This window comes from Leptodactylus fuscus, chromosome 5 (assembly GCF_031893055.1).
Source record: "Leptodactylus fuscus isolate aLepFus1 chromosome 5, aLepFus1.hap2, whole genome shotgun sequence".
NCBI classification, from domain to species: Eukaryota; Metazoa; Chordata; class Amphibia; order Anura; family Leptodactylidae; genus Leptodactylus; species Leptodactylus fuscus.
The window spans coordinates 118,905,692-118,927,054 of record NC_134269.1 but is presented as its reverse complement, the minus strand read 5'-3'; the positions used below and the strand labels follow the sequence as shown (position 1 = coordinate 118,927,054).

General features: G+C 40.8%; 1 protein-coding gene across 1 annotated transcript; it reads left to right on the top strand.

Annotated features, from left to right (window-relative positions):
- Positions 1-308: 308 nt before the first annotated feature.
- Positions 309-20,945, top strand: LOC142203014 (integumentary mucin B.1-like). The gene is made up of 6 exons (XM_075273436.1): positions 309-433; positions 3,999-4,036; positions 15,671-15,781; positions 16,904-16,943; positions 18,155-18,296; positions 20,786-20,945. The coding sequence occupies exons 1-6, from the start codon at positions 322-324 to the stop codon at positions 20,943-20,945; spliced, it is 603 nt and encodes a 200-aa protein (XP_075129537.1). The 5' UTR covers positions 309-321.
- Positions 20,946-21,363: the final 418 nt, after the last annotated feature.

Sequence of the window (21,363 nt, the reverse complement as noted above, 5' to 3'; positions counted from 1 at the left end):
TAGGGCAGGACAGAGAGCAGCACAAGGCGGGGTAGGGCAGGACAGAGACCAGCACAGGTTGTGGTAGGGAAGAATAGACAGCAGCATAGGATGGGATAGGCCAAGACAGAGAGAAGCACAGGGTGGGCTAGGGACGCCTCAGCCCAACATATTTATATTTTTAACTAGTGCAAGTCTTTTGCTAATTCTAGTGCACTTTGCATCTGTCATGACCTTTGTTAAGACTGGGGTACAAAATGCCTCATTGTGTTATTTCTACAGCCTGGCGATACTTGGGAATTAGGCTGCTATGTATGCACTTGTGATGGAATCACAGCAAAAATGACATGTAAACATCGTGATTGTGCAAACGATCTTATGTGTCCTGATAATACAAGAAGAGTTTTGGCAGATCCATTAAACCACACTAAGGAAAATTGTTGTGGACATTGTGGTAAGTCTTTTTTTTTAAGTTAATATAATTCATGCAATGCATGTTTGATTATTTTTCAGGGTTAAATCTGTCTGAAGCTGTTGTACCAACAGCTATTCTGGTGATAATTTCTTACCATCAAAACCAATTACTTACATTTTCTTTTGATCAATAAAAATTCTGTTGTCAGTAAATGCTTAATTCTTAAGCATCTGTGATTATTGCCTGCTCATCAGACTGGACAAAAATAGTCAGTTGTGTATTGAGAGCTTTCATATTATTTTAGAATATACATAACCCTAAGAGACAGACCCCAAGCTCCAAGGTCATTGCAAAATGAGTAACATGACCCTCCATCTTCTATGAGCCAACTACAATTAAATAATTACGTGAGAGAGAAGTCTATGGTTGTTAGACATAACAACCAGTGTTCAACTCCAGCTGTTGTACTCTATAACTGTACCCCTGTTTACAAAAGCATAATCAGGGATACAGCTTTATACATTATGAAAATCTGTCCATGAATCTGTAAATACATTTCTGACCTGCAATGTCAGCAGAGAGAGTTCTGACCGCTTTATTATTTGGTTCCCAACCACCAAATTCTACTTACCTGGCCTTCTTTCCAATCCAGCATCCAGCCAGATGCAGCCAACCAACACCTCATCTTCCTCATGCTCAGTACAGTGGGAGGCCAGCATGGAAACAGGGAGGGGGAGTGAGTGAGAAAAGGAGGAGGCGAAGAGGCAAGTGAGAAAAGGAGGGTGAGCAAGTGTGAAAGGAAGGGGGAACAAGTGAGAAAGTAAGGGGGATGAGAAGCAAGTGAATGGGAGCTAATCAGCTGTGAGTGCAGACCAAAGAATCATGGGAGTTGTAGCAAAGGCACACAACAGGAAGATGCAGATGAAAATAAATGCAGAGGATGCCAGGATCTCCCAGGGAACCCAGATATTGTTCAAAACACTGCTGAAGATATTTAGGTGCACTTATTAACGTATTAAAAGCACTAACAGGCAGAAAATGAATTTTTTTGATAATTCATTTTCTGTCTGGAAAACATCTTTAAAGGGAGCCTGTCATAAAGTTTGTGGACTTTTAACTAGACATACACTTGTCTCTAGCAGCCACTTTGACAGTTCAGTGTGCCTTTCGAGCCAAGTACAGTACCCCTTGCTCCTTGGATTAAAAGATTCACAGAAATCCACTGAAAATGAGTACAGCAGATTAACTTTAAAAACACTGGAATGACATGACATAGTGACCAGGTTTGGGGCCCTAAACCTCAGAACCATAAGGACATGCAGGTTTTTTAGATAAAGGGTTCCCTTTAAGTTTTTACAGGAGTTACACTTAAGTTTACACTTTACACAATATGATGCTCAATCGCTTCACTCTATTATTTTATAATTCATTGATTCAGACTATGAGCCACCAAAGTATTTTTTCAAATAGTACTTCTATAAATATGATTTTTTTTTTTTTTAATTATTTGCACAGTCCTTATTTGATAGATGAGATCATGTTTTTTGCTTATCACTTTACAGGGTAAATACTGTTTTTTGTGTAGAGGTTGTTTGGTGAAAATTTTTCTAATATAGTTAATAGGGTTGAGCGATCGTGTTCGGAAAAGGTCGGATTCCGATCGGCGATCGAGAAAATTTCACAATCGCGATCGGAATTCCGAACACGATCTTTTTACGTGGGATCGAGATCGGTGATCTTTTCCCACAATGCTTTGCTTAGCCTTCACACTGAGTATACGCTGTATACTCAGTGTGAAGGCTCCGCTGCAGTTCCATAGGAATGAATGGAAGCAGCCGGCACACAGCCTTAACCCCCTGTGCGCCGGCTGCCTCCATTCATTCGAATGGGAGGCTAAACTAAATATCTCTAGCAGCTACTTACCTCTAGAGATGGCTGCTCCGTTGCCCTCCTTCTTGCCTCGCTTCCCCGCCTCCCAGGTTAGTGTTTAAAGTGCTAGGTAGGCGGGGCTTGTGGCATAGGAGAGTGTGGCGGGTACAGGGCGGAGAGACGTGACGTCTCCCCTCCCAGTACCCGCCCACACTCTCCTAACCCACCCACACTCCTAACCTGGCAGGGAGGGGGCAGCAAAGGGAGAAGAGCAGCGTGGAGCGGCAGCGAGGCAAGGAAGAAGGAAGGCACCGGACTAGCCATCTCTGGAGGTAAGTGGACACCAGGGGGGACTAAGTAGCCAGAGGATTAAAAAAAAAAAATCCTCTGGCTACTTTAGTGATTCACTACAAAGCGTGGATTCTAACAATTCTTAGATTCCATGCTGTATAGTGAATAGGATTGCTTTTAAAATCCGATCTCCGATTAATAAAAAAAAATCCCATTGACTTGCATTGGGATCGGAATTGGGATCGAGATCGGGTTTGAATGAAAAATGATCGGAAATCGGATTTTAAAAATCGATCCTGAAAAGTCAAGATCGGCTCAACCCTAATAGTTAATTAAATCTAACTTCCTTTTATTAGAAAGCAAAATAAAATTCTCCCTAGCAATTCTCTCACTGAGCTGTTGCCAGAGAAAATCCATATCCATTTGTTTTGCCAGTAGCATTTACCAAACGGGGGATGGTCACTTCAAATGGCTGTATCTTTGATTTTATACCACTTTAAGGCCAGGGCCCCACATGGCGTAAACGCCGCAAGAAAAATTGTGGCATTTTACAGTCAGAGCAAACTGGATGGGATTCTAGCAAATCCCTTGGACATTTTGCAGTAAAAACGGCGGTACGGACACATATCAATTTCCAAAAATGGCACAGTTTTGGAAATCGCAGCATGTCAATTATATCTACAGAAACACCGATTTCCCCATTGAAACCGAAAGTCCACAGAGGAACGTTCTGTGAACTTTCAACCTAAAGCTCTGCGGGAAGAACTGCGATGCATTGACGCTACGTTGTGCATTAGCCTAAAAGTGGTGCCTTATTGTCTCTGCTAAGCATTATAAGCAGCAGTTCATGCAGTATCCAAAAATCGTATTCCCTTCTGTGTTTTTAATTTTTAATATCTCAGGGGTTGTTTTATAGCTAGAGCTAAGATCTTGGTAGCACATGAAAACTGAGAATCACTCTTGTAGGTTATTTAAAGATAAACAGTGGCGTCGGAGACCCAGGGGGGGAGAAAAACATAAAAAAAACTCTGTTGCTCACCTATCTCCCGTCTCCTACGCTGTCAGCCTCCGAAGTAGTCCATCTTGAATGACGTCAGACGTCACATGACGACTAGGTCGAAGCCTGCCCGGATCGTGGAGAGGTAAGTAACAGTGTTTTTCATGTTTCTTACCTCTCCCAGGCCGCCGATCATTATACTCGGTGGTCCAAAAAGACCCCCGAGTATAATGATAGCAGTGGTAGCAGCTGTCACCGGGCCCCTAATGTCCCGGCCCCTGTGGCAGCTGCCTCTGCTGCTACAGCGGTACTTACACCACTGAAGATAATGCAAAAATGTTCACCAAACACCCTCAACACAATAACAACCAACAACAAAACACTTACTCTTAAATAATGGCTTAAATTATTACAATAACACCCTAATAGCTAATGTATTTTTAACAGAACCAATAACATGTGAATATGAAGGAAAATCTTACCAGGTAAGCAAAAATATATATCACCTTCATTCCACTTACTATGCTTTTCTAAACAGCCAATAGAAACCAAAGCATTTCCATCTCTCTTATTATCTTATATTAATGTCTATATTTTACTCTGCTTACTACAATTTTCCCTTGGTGACAGCCAATACATCTATTTACAGTGTACAACCCTGCAATGTACCTTTTGTGAAGCTGGTGCTCAGCTATGTAATGACTGCCACTCTAGTCTCAAAGAATATAGAAAACGTCAGAGCCAGCTCTTTAATCCCTTAGATTCTGGGGTCATTTGTTACTGTAAATCTACTCTATTTGTAGTGTTACTCTAAGGTTCAATTCACACGGAGGAAAATAGCGCTTTATTTGGCGCTGAATTTTCAGGGCTGAAAAAAGCCTCTCATTGATTTCAATGGGTTCTACTAGCTTTTTTTTTCCCACTAGTGGAATTTTCCAGTAGTGGAAAATTGCACTAGTGGAAAAAAAGCTATAAGCACCCATTGAAGTCAATAGAAGGCTTTTTTTTTTCAGCGCTGAAAATTCAGCGCCAAATAAATGCCATCTTCCTCTCTGTGAATGGACCCTTAGTGGTTTTACAGGGAATAGCCTCCCTTTGTCACCCATCTGCACACCAATGAACTTGACTGCAGAATGGTGATGGATTTACAAGGTATCATGGTTGCATATGGGCAAATGAAGGCTCTCAGGACTACTTTGTGAACATGCCTATTAGGTCATTTCTACTAATTTCAACAAATAAGGCCTCATTATTATTATTGTTTATTTATATAGCACCATTAATTCCATGGTGCTTTACATACAATACACAAAATAAACAGGTAGATATAATACTAACAGTGACCGACTGGCACAGTGGGGTAGAGGGCCCTGCCCACGAGGGCTTACAATCTATGGGGGAAGGGGGTAGAGATAGAAGGAGAGGGGGAGACAGTTCAGATGGTGGTGCGGTGATAGTGTTATTGGAGGTTGTAGGCCTTCCTGAATAGATGAGTCTTCAGGGCCTTCTTGAAGCCTGTGATTGTGGGGGTCAGTCTTTTGTGTCTTGGTAAGGAGTTCCAGAGTATGGGAGATGCACGGGAGAAATCTTGGAGGTGGTTGTGTGAGGAGCGGATGAGAGCAGAGCGGAGTAGGAGGTCATTGGAGGCTCTGAGGTTACGTGTGGGCAGGTAGTGGGAGATTAGTTTAGAGATATATGGAGGGGACAGGTTGTGGATCGCTTTGAATGCACCTGTGGCTCTTCTGAACTTCTGGGGGGGGGGGGGGTTCCAATGCTCTGTTCTGATATTTACGGTACAGGTCCTATCCCACTCCATGAATAAGAATTGGAATGGTATCCCTGCACTGAAGTCAACAGAAGACAGAAGTCATTAGGATTACATTCAGATCTCATCTGAGTACATTCCTTTGAAAAAACAGATTCCCCCTCCACCAGCATATTTAGTTGTGTGCATGAAGCCTAAATAATAGAAACATGCAATAAAGTTTTATTTAAGTTTAAAAAAATCCCAAATATTTGTTAAACTGGAAAAAAAATAAAAAAATAAAAGTCTGTACACAATTAGTATCAGCACATACATACTGTCCCAAACTATAGAATTATCATATTTATGATTTTATTATCCTAAATTTATGTCATTAAAAACTTTAGAAAATGCCAGAATTGCTGTTTTTGTTAACCTCCACAAAACGATTAAATAAAAAAAAAGATTAAATTGTCTTATACACAACAAAATAGTACCTAATGCGCTGAAAATCTAGGAAACATTGAAAATTTGCGTAGACTAAAAGTCGACTACAACTGTGGGTCCGTTAGGTACAGACATATCTCTCATCAGAGTGTGAGGGTCCAGATCCTAAAAAAAAAGCAGTAATCAGATCCAATAAAGATATTTGAGAACCAAAGCCTCATAAAGAGCAAGAGGTAAAGGTTGAGGAAGTAGTGGGTCAGGTTAGATCAGACCCCATCTGTCTCACACTACCTGCCACAAGAGAAATGTATAAGATAGCACAGAGACATGGGGGAGCGGAGGTTGGGCACCATCCAAACACTGATTTCATATGTTGAAATGAATCTTCTTGCGAAAGGTTTATTATTTGTACCTTCAGTCAAATATAATTTATTTTTCTGCACTATGGATAGTCATTTGTTTACTTGCAAAATAAAATGGAGAAAGTATAAGTAATACCTTGTGGTGGGCCTTGAAGAATGTGATCTTCCTTAGCCTACTTGCATTGGAGTATCTATCAGAGACTGCACAAAGACTTGTAGAGGAGGGTCCCTTCATTGAACTTACCACCACTGCTGACTGATAGACTGAAAGAACAGGAACACAAACTAGGTTTTAAGGGAAACTTAAAGGGGTTGTCCCATCACAAGGATCCTATCTATACTGCTTGTTAATGTGAATGTAAGACTTCTCCTAAATACATTGCTTCAGCAAAACTCCTTTGTTTGTCCACTATATCACTTTATTCAATTCATTGTTGACACAGCCCTCGACTTATCTGCTGAAAAGTCAAGTGATGTATCTGCCTGCTCTCAGGGGGGAGGGAGGAGGGGTTAAGTGCACGGGAGCGAGCCTGTGTATCTAGCTACTCCTGTGTCTACACCACGTGACCTAGCTCCCTGCTCTCAGATAGAGGAGGGGAGCTGCTTTCATTTCTGAATGTCTTCTGTTCTCCCAGTTATCAGGCTAGCTAATTCAATTGTGTTCATTATGGCAGAGACAGGCAGTCTCTGTATGTAACACAGAATGGAGTTGCTCCTGCCTGTACTTCATAGTCCAATATTGTGCATATAGTGTTTTTTGAGGACCTTTGATGACATCACAGGCCCTTCAGCTGCCCCATAGGATCACGCTATGCGGTGGGCAGAGCTACACGCTAATTTGGGGGTGGAGCTAAATGACAGATTGCATGAAACCCCGCCCACCAAATGATGCAAGAAACCAGGAAGAAAGAAGATTTTACAGCAGTGAAGACTGGTGAGTATACAACGTGGGAATACCCCTTTAATGAGAGCAGAGACCCATGCACTGAATATTCCAAGAAATTATCACCTCCTTGTTATTAACCCATCTGACAAAGGGGGTTATTGCTGTAATGGAGAAATAAAAAATATAGAGACATGTGCCTTGAGATTCTTTTGGACAAAAACTGTTATTAGATTCTCCCCAGAAAACCTACTGCAATATTTAAAAGAATTGAGGGATATTTTGGAGGGAGCCAAAGAAAATCATCAGTTCTAATGAATGCAATTCAACAAAAGGCTCTATCCCTTAATCTGTCACTTATTTATCTATACTTTTACTGTATGCAAATTGAAGAATTTTCCTAAATATATTGCTTTAGCAATGCTGGTTCATTTGCCTGTTATGTGAAATTATTCCTCCCAGTGTTGACACAGTGTTTCCTTGGTCCCTGTCCTCTCCTGTGATAGCAGGTCAGCTAATTTCAGTTTGTTGATAAATCTCAGGCTGCCTCTCTATGTAAACACACAGATATCATGGAGTTTACTGCAACTCCATTGTCTGTATAATTCTTCTATTCAAACCTGTTTAATGTAATATAAATTTACTGTGTATATTATTTGATCTACATTTATATTAAATATTTAGTCATAATAAATAATCTCTCATAGTAACAGCAATATCTATATCTAGTGTCCTGTTCGCCACAAACTCAAAGCTCCAGCTTGCTGAAGAATACTGGAAGTGAGAAGAAGGCAAAGCTGCTGAGAGGCGCAAATGGGAAAACCCCTTTAGGCTAAGAATCCACCTAGTGGGTCACAGCAAAAAAAGTGTTATAGGAAAAAGCGCAGCAGAAACTAATCCTGTTTTTTCTCACAGCGCTTTAACAGAAAGACAGACTTTTTGCTTCAATTATACCTATAGGGAAACCGCCAGCATTTTTGTGGCATAATTGACATGCTGCAATTTCCAAAACTGCACCTGGTCATCGTAGCATTTCCGCTGCACATATTTTTCTGTAATGTGTGGATGAGATTTGCAAGATTCCCATCCACCTTGCAGTGACTGTAAAAAAGTGTTTCCATCACGGCCAAACCACAGTGTTTATGACATATGGGGCCCCAGCCTGAATAAGCAAGAAAACAAAATGGAGGAGAACCAAGTTACAAAAGTAATTGGTGCGTATGTGAAACATCAAGAAATACATCAGATTTTGATGCAATTTTTAGACATCCTTAAAGCAGATAATGACAAAACTATTTATTGGTGAGCACCCTAACATTGTATTCAGATAAGGGAGAACTCTAAGTGACCATCTGGTCACTTACCAAAGCAGGCGTGGCTACAAGCATGACTGCCAAAATATCAGTTTCCAAGTGGATCTTTTTGATGTGAACATTGTATGTACTACATATGATTTTTTTTTCAGTAGGTAATTATGTCTCAAGTTTTAGAATGTGTTGCTTCTATAAAATCGAAAATGCCAATATCATAGCTCAAGTATGCAACCTGGAGTTACAAAACATGTTAGAGATAAACATGTTGGAAATATGCACTGCTTTATCTCAGACCATGCCCCAGTTACCGCTACCACATTACTGACTCAAATCCCTTAACCTCATTGGACTTGGTGTCTCAACGAGACCCTTCTGGACTCTGAAACCAATGTGCAGTACCTTGAGGAACTCTTGTCGGAATTTTTTCAGATAAACACAACTCAGGACAGCAGCCCCCCCTATTGTATGGGAAACGCATAAGGCATATGCCAGAGGATTTTTGATTTCACTTGCTTCCAAGGCCAAAAAGAAGAGACAGAAGGACCTTGATGACATACTCACGAGTAATGCTAAACTTGAGAGACTGCACAAACTTTCCCTAGTTGACTCATCACAGAAAGACTTATTGCACTTACAGAACCGCCTAAAAGATCACCTCAATGCCCAAGTAGCCAAACATCATCTTCACTATCAAAACTTACTATATGCTCATGGGGACAAGGGCAGTAAGATAATGACCAATTTGCTAAGGAAGGAAAGCAAAAAGCAATTTATTTCTCTCATCAAAACTCCTTCGGGATCTCAAGTTACTTCAACGGAGGAAATTGCCAGAGAGTTTGTGCATTTCTACTCCAAATTATATAATTTAGCAGATGAACAGGGATCTCTCACTGAGGAAGAAATGTTGCTCTGTATCCGTAATGTCTTATCCTCTTTTGAAACTGCCTTCAATCTCTAAAGACGCTGTATCTTCTTTACTTGTTCCTGTAACATCAGCAGAACTGTCAGATGTCATAGGCAGCTTTGCAGTGGGTAAGAGCCCGGGGCCAGACGGCCTACCCCTTCGATACTACAAAAAACAACAGCCTACGTTATTGCTGCATTTGGTGACTTGGTGCAGTGTTCTCCTGGAAGGTACTGTCTTGCCTCCACAAGCTCAACAGGCTCACATCATATTGATACACAAAGATGGGAAGGATCCTGCAGATTGCGGAAGCTACAGACCCATCTCCCTACTAAATGTGGACATTAAGATTTTGGCAAAAGTTTTAGCCAGGCGCCTTCAACCGTTTATACCAGCTCTTATATGTGATGAGCAGTCCTGTTTTGTACAAAGTAAAGAGGGATGCAATAATATGTCTAAACCGTTACCCATCATCCAAATGGCAAATTCCTTTAAACAGTCTCTGGTTCTCCTTGGGTCAATGCAGAGAAAGCATTCAACCGTGTTGATTGGACTTTTATGAGACAGGTTCTCACGAAATTTGGCCTTCCTCCACAGTTGGTGGCAGCTATTTTTTCTATATATAACCGACCCTCGGCCTCGATAAGAGTGAACAGCATACTTACCAGCAGTTTTAATATATCCAATAGCACCAGACAGGGCTGTCCCCTCTCTCCCTCCCTATTCATCTTGGTGCTGGAGATGCTATTTCATGCAGTTCGCCAGGACCCCAGGGTTTGGGGTATGTCAGATGGTACTTCTGAATTGCATGCGCTGGCGTTTGCAGATGACATTTTGTTTGCAGTCTCAGACCTGGAGGAAGGCTTGCCAGCTATTGTCGCTCATCTCACTGACTTTGGCTTGTCATCACGATATAAAGCGAACTTATCAAAATCGGAAGTCCTGAATGTCACCTTGCCTAGATCCAGGGTTGAGAACCTCCAGGCACAAACTCTGTTCATCTGGGCTCCGTCTGTCATTAAATATTTGGGAATCCGACTGACCTCCACATTGGAGACACTCTATGAGGCCATCATAAATGCCATTTCAGTGCCTGATATATTATGCCCAGCTTTTATTACCATAGATTTTCCTGGAAATGGCAATCCCCCATGGCTGCTATGTGATACCTGGGCACACAAGGGAAAGAGGCAGCATGTGGCAAGGGGATGAGCTGTGCAGAGTGCATCAGGGTAAAATTAAATATCAAGGGATGTATGATAAATGCGAAAATATTCTTTCATACAGAGCCCTGGTTTTTCAGGACACGTATCACACTGGTATATAGTGTCCTTCCTTATCCCCCTCTTTGCACAGACTCGGCACCTCTTTTGATTCTTTCCCTTCTTGGAAGTTTGAGGAACTTCTCCTGGAAAGTGTTGTCCTGGAACTATGCGTGGGGCCTCGCTTCCAGATGTACTGGGTACCGTCCCTTCCTGGTCTCTAAACAGGAGGTTCTTGATAACCACCTCTTGAAAATCCAGGAAAGTTCCCCTCTGGCCTGCCACATCGAAATAGCACCTACGCATTGTATATTGCCATCTGTACAATGTGCACAGCCAGTTTTTTATACCACACCCTTGATTTGCGCATGGCACTGTAGGGCTTCAGGACTTGATCTGACAAGTCTACCCCTCCCATGTACCTATTGTAGTCCAGGATGCAATCTAGTTTGGGAGTCTCTGTACTGGTACCTCGTACTGGTACATGGGTGCTGGTGTGGCCATGTATTGTTGTCAATACAAGGACTTCTCTCTTGTCCTTGTACTTGACACACAATACATTGCTGGTACATTGAGCCCTGCTCTCACCCCTTCTGAGCGTTTGCCCAAGCAGGGTCTTAGGGAGGCCTCTATGATTTTTTCGGACGGTGCCGCATGCTGCAGTATTTCTGGAGGCGAGGCTATTGAAGAGTGCCACGCTGGTATAAAAATTATCCAGGTAGAGGTGGTAACCCTGGTCCAGCAGTGGGTGTAGCAAATCCCACACAATTTTGGCACTAACTCTCAGGAAGGAGGGGCATTCTGGAGGATCAATTTTGGTGTCCTTCCCTTGGTATATCCTAAATCTGTAGGTATATCCTGATGCATTCTCGCACAGCTTATACATCTTCACGCCATACCTTGCCCTCTTGCTTGGCAGATATTGGCGGAATTTAAGCCTCCCTTTAAAATGTACCAGCGATTCATCAATAGAAATATACTTCTCTGGGGTGTATGCTTGGACAAACCGGGCACTGAAATGGTCTACTATGGGTCTCAATTTATATAAGCGATCAAAACTGGGGTCATCAGGAGGTGGGCACTGTTCATTGTCTGCATAGTGCAGGAATCGAAGTATAGCCTCATAGCGCATCCTGGACATTCTAGTGCAATATAATGGGGTATAGTATAATATGTCCATGCTCCAGTAGTCTCTAAGGGATGGCTTTTTTTTTTTTTTTCTTTTTTTTTTTTTTACAAGCCCCATGTTTAACAAGAGTCCCCAGAATATGTACATTTCATTTACTGTTACAGGGGTCCACCTGTGGGGTTGCGAAAGAAATGCACCAGGGTTTTTGGTTTTGTACTGTTCGGCGTACAAATTCGTCTGCACCACCATGAGCTCTATGAGGTCCTCAGAGGAAAAAAAAAAAAAATTAAAGAAATCAAATTCTCTGAACCCTGCCGTGTCAAATTTAATCCCTGGGGTGCCTGCGTACTCGGGGATCTGGGGAACATAGTTCTCAGGAACCGAAGTCCAAAATGGGGCAACTTTCCTCTGGGCTTTGTATAGTGCTGTCACTCCTTTCTGGGGTCTCAAGTGCAGTGGGTCTAGGGCGTCTTCTTGAGGGTCCCTCATCATCATCATGACTTGATGAGGATGATGATAAATAAAACAGTGTGGCACCATCAGAAGATTCGCTTTCAGAGGGCGAGAAATTGATACGCCTCTTCAGCAGTAAAGGAGCGTTGGGACATTTTTGTACGTAATGTGTGTTCACAGTTTATTATATTTGTGTGTTCACAGTATACAGTATATTGGTGTGTTCACAGTAAACTGTATATACAGTAAAAACTGTATAAAGAAAAAAATAATATACCCCCAAAAATCAGTATATAAATGAAGTTTGGACTTCCCTACACTACGGATTCCCTAAACTACACTACACCTAATTTTATTTATTCCCTGATGCTAAACCTAACTAAATTTTTTGCAAATTCCCTGACACTGACTATAATAAAAAAAAAAAAAAGACAGACAGAACGCAGGGGGTAGACAGACGGTAAACGCACCTAACTAACACTGAACTAATCCCTATTACTAAAACTAAGGTGACGGGTTCCTAACACTAATCTACTATTATTATAAAAAAAAAAAAAAAAAAAAAAAAAACACAAAACCCCTCAAAAAAACAAGGACAAAGACAAAAATGGGACACAGGTAAGGAGGTGGACGGACGGGGAAATTCAGGTGGTGCAATAAGGAGGTGGGCAGAGGGGGTAAATCAGGTGGTGCAATAAGGAAGTGGGCAGAGGGAGAAATCCAGATGGAACACAGAAGTGGGCACAAACACACAGGAACAGAGTTTTGAATATATCTCAAAATAGCACAGCACAGCAACCTCTCTCAACGACTGACTAAACCCAACAGAGAAGATGGAGGAGGGTGCAAGATGTAGTAGCAGTTCTGGGACATCACTGATCACTCCTATTGGTCAGTAGTCAGTGACTAACCAATAGTGGCGATCAGGAGGCAGGACTACTACTACAGTAGCCAATCACAGCATGGGCGCCAATGCACATCTGGATAGATGCAAGCAGCAGCATATTGTTCACATATGCAATGGTGTTGATTCACAGCAGGATAAACATGCAGAGCGTTTGCATATTGGCGATCGCTGCCATTTCAGACATTGTTCAGATGTCTGCAATGGCAGCGATCGCCAATATGTTCATGATCCTAACAGGCGACCGCCGCCACTTTTCTCATGCCTCATGCTGGCGTCTCATACTGGGGCCTCATCTTGCATGCTGTGATGACTGCTGTCCCTTACAGCAGCTATCACAGCAGGAATTTTATTTATTTGCAGCAACGAGACTCACATGGCAGAGGTCGCACTTCCGCGGTCGCCGCCATTACCCACGTGACTCATGGCGGCGATCGCCGAAGTGGGACCACTGCTATTTGTCACCTGGCAGTTAGCTGGGATGGTCTGCTGTCTCAGACAGAAGGCCATCCCAGCTTGTACGCAATGTGGGGGAGGTAGGCTCAGCAGTAGCAGCAGCGGACCCAGACAGTCAGAGACAGACACCAAAATCAGTTTAAACAGGGTTTTAGCCCTGTGTGCTTATTTTGCAAAAAAGGTGTTGGCAAACAAAAACAGGCCTTTACTTCAGGCAAAAACAGAAACACAAATACCTGCCCGGCTAGGCGACTAACTATACAGATGCACTCTGTCTATACGTGTGGCTTGCTTCAACCACACAGAGAAAAGAAAATCAACAAAATAGAAGTTTGTGGAGCACCCACTGGTCTCACCAGATAACAGGTTTGAAGGACAGGACCTGGCTCCACCACTCTCCCCCAGGAACTTCCCAGGACAGAAGTCTGGAGAGGCTTTATAGGCCTGTGATTAGGCCTAACTGTTCCCACCTGTACACGCAAGCTCCTTCCTGCAGTAGGATGAGAAGAGGTTAACCTGCTAGATGCCTTGCTATAGCTATTGAAGCCCTCACTCACCACACATATGAGAGGACTCTGGGGGAGATATATCGTCCTTCCAGGACTTTTCCTGTCACTTTCTTACAGCATAATGAAACAAAATAGCAACGATCCAACTTCGGCGATCGCCGCCATTAGTATTTTATCAGTCAGTGACTAATAGCGGCGATCGCTAATGTGAGACCTCCACCATTTGTCTTTTTTTACTTGCCTATGATGGTCTGCTGTAGGGAACAGCAGCCATCACAACTTTGGTGAAACGGAGGCAGGAGGGTGAGGGGAAGCTGGTCAGTAATATTACTGACCTGAGCGTTAACGTAGTACATGCGAGGACGTACTATTACTGACGAGAGCGTTAAGGGGTTAAACTGCACACTGCTTGATTATGATAATATGGATGCGACCTAAACGGCACTTGGCAGCACTATGTGTGACCGACTGCTTCACCCCAAGTGTGAGAAGGAGCGCTATCGGTCCACTACATAATTTACATCAGACCAAGTGAAGAGAGAGAGCTAAATGATCCTAAAGTCTTCTTTCTTTCTTTTTTTTTCCTTAGCTGCTATTGATTCCTAGTATTTTTCTCAGCCTATGTGTGTCTCCTTCTGTAATATATTACTGTTTATTATCCTGTATCTGTTTATTTTTATTTTTTTGCTGTTTGCTGACAGCAGTTTGTTTGTATATTGGGTACCCCCCCCCCCCAAAAAAAAAAAAAAAAAAAAAAAGTTGGGAGACTATATATTGGGTGAGCAACTTGAAACACAATTAAACAACACAGATTAGCACAGGCGGAATCAGTATTTTGCTGTTAGAACACCAGTTTCTTTATATTTAGTAATAAAAAGAAACTCTTGTCCAAAAAAATCCTTCACATAAGATTTTTCACTAACCGGACTGGATGTGAGTAAAATATGTGTTTAAACAATCTGTATACAGATGAAACTGCTTTATTGCTGCTGCCAGACTCAAACATCACAGATATTTTCCTTCACTCCTAACATCTATGATTTAGATCAGCATTCTGCCTATAATTGATTCAATCTGACTACATTCTCCTATTTCTAAGATTCTCTAACTCTATTGCTTGCAAATGTTAGGTTTTCAGAACTAAGAGTTCTGTATGGTGTGAGATATGAAATGAATCACATATCCTTCCATACTTACACCGTTACAGCAATGCCTTGTGTTCAAGCACTTTATATACCGAATATGACATCAGAACTGTAAGGTTACATGCACACAACTGTAGTGGTTTTGCAGTCCACAAATATTGATCAGTAATCTGCACAGATACTTGTCTGCTTTGCCTCAGTATCTCATCCACAATCATGCATTCTGTATGATTCCCTACACTGGTCTATGGATGTGTGTATGGGCCCATAGAAATACATAGGTCCACACTTTTATTTGCAATTGCTGACCCAAAATTATGGTCATGTTCATGGAAACTAAGATGTCTACCTACCACTGTTGACTGGTTAAGAGGCTATTAGCTGATATCAAGTGGTGCTACAATGTCGCACTGATTCAAGACGCTTGTCTCTTCTCTATTTTTCCTGCACAATACATTTAACCATTGGCATTTGTTCAGTTTTGAACCACTTGGAATATTCAGGTTGAACCCAATTTGTAACTAATCAATTTGCTAATCTCTAATGGACACAATTTTTTTTAAAGTGTAAAAATGTTATAATATATAAAAGTTTTTATAATATTTTAGTTGGGTGAAAAATTCAGAGCTCTAGATGACCCATGTGTTGTTTACACCTGTGAAGAGAATGGCCTTTCAGCAACAGTTGAAAAATGTAAAAAACAGATGCCCTGCACAAAGGTAAGACAAGATAAAGTTTTATGTTTTCAAAATTTTCTCTTTAGATACCACAACAGGCATTTTTCCAACACAATTTTTTATTAGTTTTAAAACTATACAATTTCTACTGAATTGTATAGATTATACATGCTGTATATATAGCCAGCAAAAAGTAAAGAATATCCAGCGTCTCCAGAAGGTAAAAATTAACTTTTATTTCCGCATTAAAAAAATATAAGCATGACAGGTAAGTACACCCAGCGTACAGAGATTGTTTAAGCTTAAACAATCTCTGTACGCTGGGTGTACTTACCTGTCATGCTTATATTTTTTTAATGCGGAAATAAAAGTTAATTTTTACCTTCTGGAGACGCTGGATATTCTTTACTTTTTGCTGGCTTTACAAGTGGAACAAGGTCCATCCACATCCGTGCGGCCCAGGATCAGGTGTTCATGATTAAGGGGTGAGCTGAATATACATTGTTTTATGCTGTATATATATCGCTGAATAATAAAAACTAATATAAATAAATTGTTTATTCAGCCACACAGTGTGTTTTTAAAGCATTTTATATCCACATTTTAGCTCAGTTTTAGCAAGGAATGGATTCAATAGGAATGGGAAATGTAAAGGAAGGTGTTATACGTCTCTATCCTGCATCTTAGGTACAAGGGCCTTTTTATGAAATACTGCTTGCCATTTTTTTATCAAAGTGGGTGGAGAAGTGGAGACCAAGAGGTGGGGCATTGGCACCTCAGCCTGACAGTACCAGTGGGAAACTGTATTACGGCTGGTATACAGAACACCATTTTTCAAAAAATTCCCCCTATGTGTTTCCACAAAAACCAAGGATACAGCATACCAAAGACAGATACAATATACCATTGATCCTGAACAAATTTTCTGTAGTGATTCTATTTCTTCCCTATACTTGTTCACTACATAAATTGGAAGAGTATTTACAACAGATGAGTGACTATGTAGTCTCTAATAATGGCAATATTGTTTTTTTATCTATACCAGCTGAATATCATTTTTAATTTGACATAGAACAGAAGTGCATCGTTTTTGTTTGAAATGTCAACTTAAGCTCCTCTTATGTTTCATCCATTACTTATTTTATGTATTGTTTTTGTTTATAGGAGAGAAGAATTTATGATAAAAATAAATGCTGCTATTCATGTAAGTATTAGTCTTTTTAAAGTTTATTTTACATATATTTTGTTACTTTTATTTGTTTTTATGTGTGAAAGTACAAACATTAGCTATTTATTACTATTAAGATAAACCGTAGTAGAGCAGTGATTGCTAACTTTTTGAGCTCGGTGTGTCAACATTTGTAAAAAAACAAACAAACAAACAAACAATAAACCTAGCTTAATTTGTGTGCCATGTCATATCTTTTTATGGCCCATACACATATGAACCCTATTTATGCCCTCCAGTAACTGATCCTTTTAATGGCCCTCACATTGTAAATGACTCACTTTTTTTTTACCCCTCCCCACAGCATATGATCCCCCTATTTATGGCCTCTTTTTTAAAGTCCTCCCACAGTATATAACCCCTTTTTCCCCCTATGAATGAGTAGCAAACAATATTTTTACTCACCTGTCCACGCTCCAGACCTCCACTGCCACCTCGTGAAGTAAGGGGGCATTGATACGGAGTAATGCAGCGCTGATTCTTGCACGATAACTCATGTAAGAATCAGTGCTACAAATCAGAATCCCATTGACTTCAATGGGTTCCATTTAATGCGCGTAACACATTGAAATCAATGGGTGAAAAAGCCTACCATTGATTTCAATGTGTTACGCACATTAAACGGAACCCATTGAAGTCAATGGGATTCTGTTTTGCAGCGCTTATTCTTACGCAAGTTATTGTGCCAGAATCAGCGCCGCGTTACTCCGTGTGAATGCCACCTAGGAAAGGCAGCAGATGGCAGCCAGGACAGGAGCATGGATAGATGAGTAAAAGATATCGCTAGCTGCTTATTGCAATAACACATTAAGTAGCTGCTGATTTTAAAAATATGCCGGCCCTAAGTGTATTCTAGGAAGCGCCACCTGAGGCCATAGAAAGTGCACTCCTGCAGTTCAGGCAATTTGTGTCACCCAAAATGTCTTGATATGTCACCTTTGACATGCAAGTCATAGGTTTGCCATTACTGTAGTAGAGCAATACTACATTATAAAGACTTTCAAAGGTTTGTACATTCAGGGTTATTTTAGAAGTAAGAGCTAAATGTTGTACCAATGAACGTACTCAAACTGAACCACCTAAGTGCTGACTCCTGTCTACCTTAAATGCTGTTAAAAGAACTAGACCTTTTGAAATTTCCTTAATTGTAAATGGTAACACATGTTGCCTTACTTTGTTTCTTTCAGGTGACAACTCATGTAAACCATCGCCATCACCAATGCAGCTAAATATTAGTTACACAGATTCTTATGATAAACTAATAAGATTATGTTCATCTTCTGTTACTATGGCAAGATGCACTGGAGAATGTGAAGGAGCAAAACCTAAGTAAGTTTTCATAGATTAAAATTATGTTTCTCTACTATGAATAAAACGCTGGAACCCTCTTTTGGTTGTGCTAATATAGCCCCTTTTTTATATGGTGTGGTTTTATGCTCATGATTAAACTTAGTACAGCTTGATGTTCCCCTGGAAGCCATAAGCTGGCCTATTAGATTTTAGACTGCTATCGCGCATTCGAAGTAAACTGTAGCAGATATGGCCAACTGTCCCAAACACATGAACAGCCATGCAGCTTACAACAAGCGTTTAACTGCTCCAGATACTTGGAACACTAACAGATGAAAGTTGTTCAATGCTAATGGATTGTTAAAAAAATAATAAGAGAATAGTCACCATTGCATTTAGCTGACAGGAAGTCACTGGAGACTTTTATAAGAGCAGTTTCAGTAGAATGCAGAGTGCGAAAGCCAGATTGTAAAGTGTCAAGAAGAAAAATTAGCAGAAAGATAACAGATTAACCAAGACTAAACCAAGCATTCCAAGATTTTGGAGATGAAGCAGAGGTTAGAGACTGGTCGGTAGTTTGCAGCACGGGATTGGTCAAGGGAGGGTTTCTTCAGTAGTGGGGTTATAACAGCGTGTTTAAAAGAGGATGGGAAGACTCCAGGAGAGAGAGAGGGGTTAAATAAGTAGTGACAGCCGGGGGCAGGCACTGGAGAATGTGTGAGGTGAAAGAATCAATAATGCAGGTAGTAGGACAAGAAGAAGAGAGGAACTTGGAAACTTCTTCATCCTGTTCACACCATCTTTTGATACTCTTTGCTGTCTACTCTTTTGAAAGGTTCGCGTAGAGGGGAGAGCTGCCTCATCCAGTGCAATTTTAAACATTTTGTTATAGTGACTAGTGGAGAATAAAGAGATGGAGGACAGTGATAACTGCGGAGTGTCTGAGAGGTGCTGGATGTAAATAGCACATAGATGTATACATATATGTATGATGGGTTGATGTGTTTTATGAAGGAGATAAAGTACTGATGGTAAAAGACAGAAGGTTATGGTCAGAAAGGGGGAAAGAAGAGTTAGTAAATTTAGAAACTGTAAGGAGTCTGAGGAATGCCAAATCAAGGGTATTGCCATCTCTGTGTGTGGGAGAGGATGAAAGTTGTGAAAGACCAAAAGAAGTGGATAGTGAGAGAAATTGGGTGGCAGCAGGGAAGTCAGGAGTATTATAGGGATGTTAAAGTTACCTTTGATAAGAGTAGGAATTTCACAGGATAGAAAGAGAGGAAGCCAAGAAGCTAAGTGGTCCTTAAAGGGAAAGCTAAGAAGCTAAGTAAGTTAGGAGTATGATAGATTAAGTAATGGCAGAGAGTGCAGGCGGAAAAGTGTTATAGCGTGGACCTCAAATAAAGGGAAGGTGAGTAAGGGTATTTGTGGAATGACCTGAGAAGTGCACTGTGGCGATAGACATATGCCTACCTGTTATCAGGTCTAGAATAACAGGGGAGGCATTATCAGACTACTAGATCCAGGTTTCTGTGAGGGCTAGCAGGTTAGGAATAAGTCAATAATATATTCAGGTTTGTTGCACAATGAGCAGGCATTCCAGAGAGAACAGCTAAAAGGGGCAGGGAAAGGATAAAGAGAGGAGATACACAGAGTTTGATGTAATATGGAATATGTACCATTCTCCTAATAACATTAGTATGGATTCCTTATGCCTCCATATTTACTCCCTTCTTCTCACCAGAACCCATATATCTAATCCAGGCTCATCAGTTCATCATCCTACACATGTACAGTTTAGGTGATTTAGCATTTACGGTTTGTGTATTGTTTGACCAAGGGTTACCACCATAACTTGCCACCAACAGATTGCCTATTCTACCTCCATAGTGGCTGCAGATTTCCAAACATATATGTTCTTGAACTGCGTTTCTCACTCTTTTCAAGCCAAATACCCCACGTGAAAACCCCCGATATACACTGTGGTGTCAGTCATGTGACAGATCCTGCCACAATCTCAAGTGGGAAAAAACTGGCACACATACTACACCATTCTAATCCTTTTGATTATGGCTGTACCTTTGGCAGGCAAACAATCTCAGCACAGACTACCCATACTTGTAGAGGTGACCAGCCTCCTTAATCCTAACCCAATTTCTTCTGATGTCTGACTCTGCTTGGTTGCTAATGAGCATAAGTATTTGAAGATGGTGTGTTGTTTTTGGTAGCACTGGCCCCTTCAGGCCCCACTCAGAACATGAGTACTTGCTTAATATGTCTTTTTAGTCACAAGAGTTCTGGTTCTCAGTTATGGCACGTACCCCTGAGATTTTGCAGCATATCATTTGAGGTACAGGTATCACAGAATGAGAACCACTGTTCTAGAATACAAATATTTACCAAAACAGCCATCAGGAGAGTTGTTGGGTCCTCTGTATCTAATGTTTTCAACTAGAGTAATTTGTCATATCTCCTTGACATGTGCTTCTTAGCAAACAGTCATAACTTAGCCTTTCTTTATTTTTCAGATATGACAAAGAAAAGCATAAAGTAGTGAGTGACTGTCACTGCTGCAAAGACGTAGCAACCGAAAAAAGATCTATTAATATGACTTGCCATGATGGGAGCAACAGATTATATATCTACAACCATATAACAGCTTGCAAGTGTAGTGCTTGTTTTACTTAAGGATAATCATTCTTCAAATATATACATAAATTACATGAATCTACAAGTAGTTCTATAAGAAATGATACTACTGAGATTTAATATACTCATTATTGTAGTGTGCATTGCTGTTTCTTTGTTACATCATATATATTCATTTTACTTTAGTGAAAAAAAAAAAATCACTATTTAATGATTAGCTTGCATTTAATCCATATTTAGGAAATGATTTTCTGGCTGTCTCTAATTACCAATAAAGCATATTTCCTCCAATGTATGCTTGAACGTTATAGTTATTCTCTTTTGCAGTGTAGTTTATTGTATGTGCTTAAAAACCATATACCATATAATGCCTGTGACATTACTTCCTGGACTCAGCTGTATAATACAAAGAATCCAGCATCTTACCCATTCTGATGCTATGGTTTGGGATGAGCAA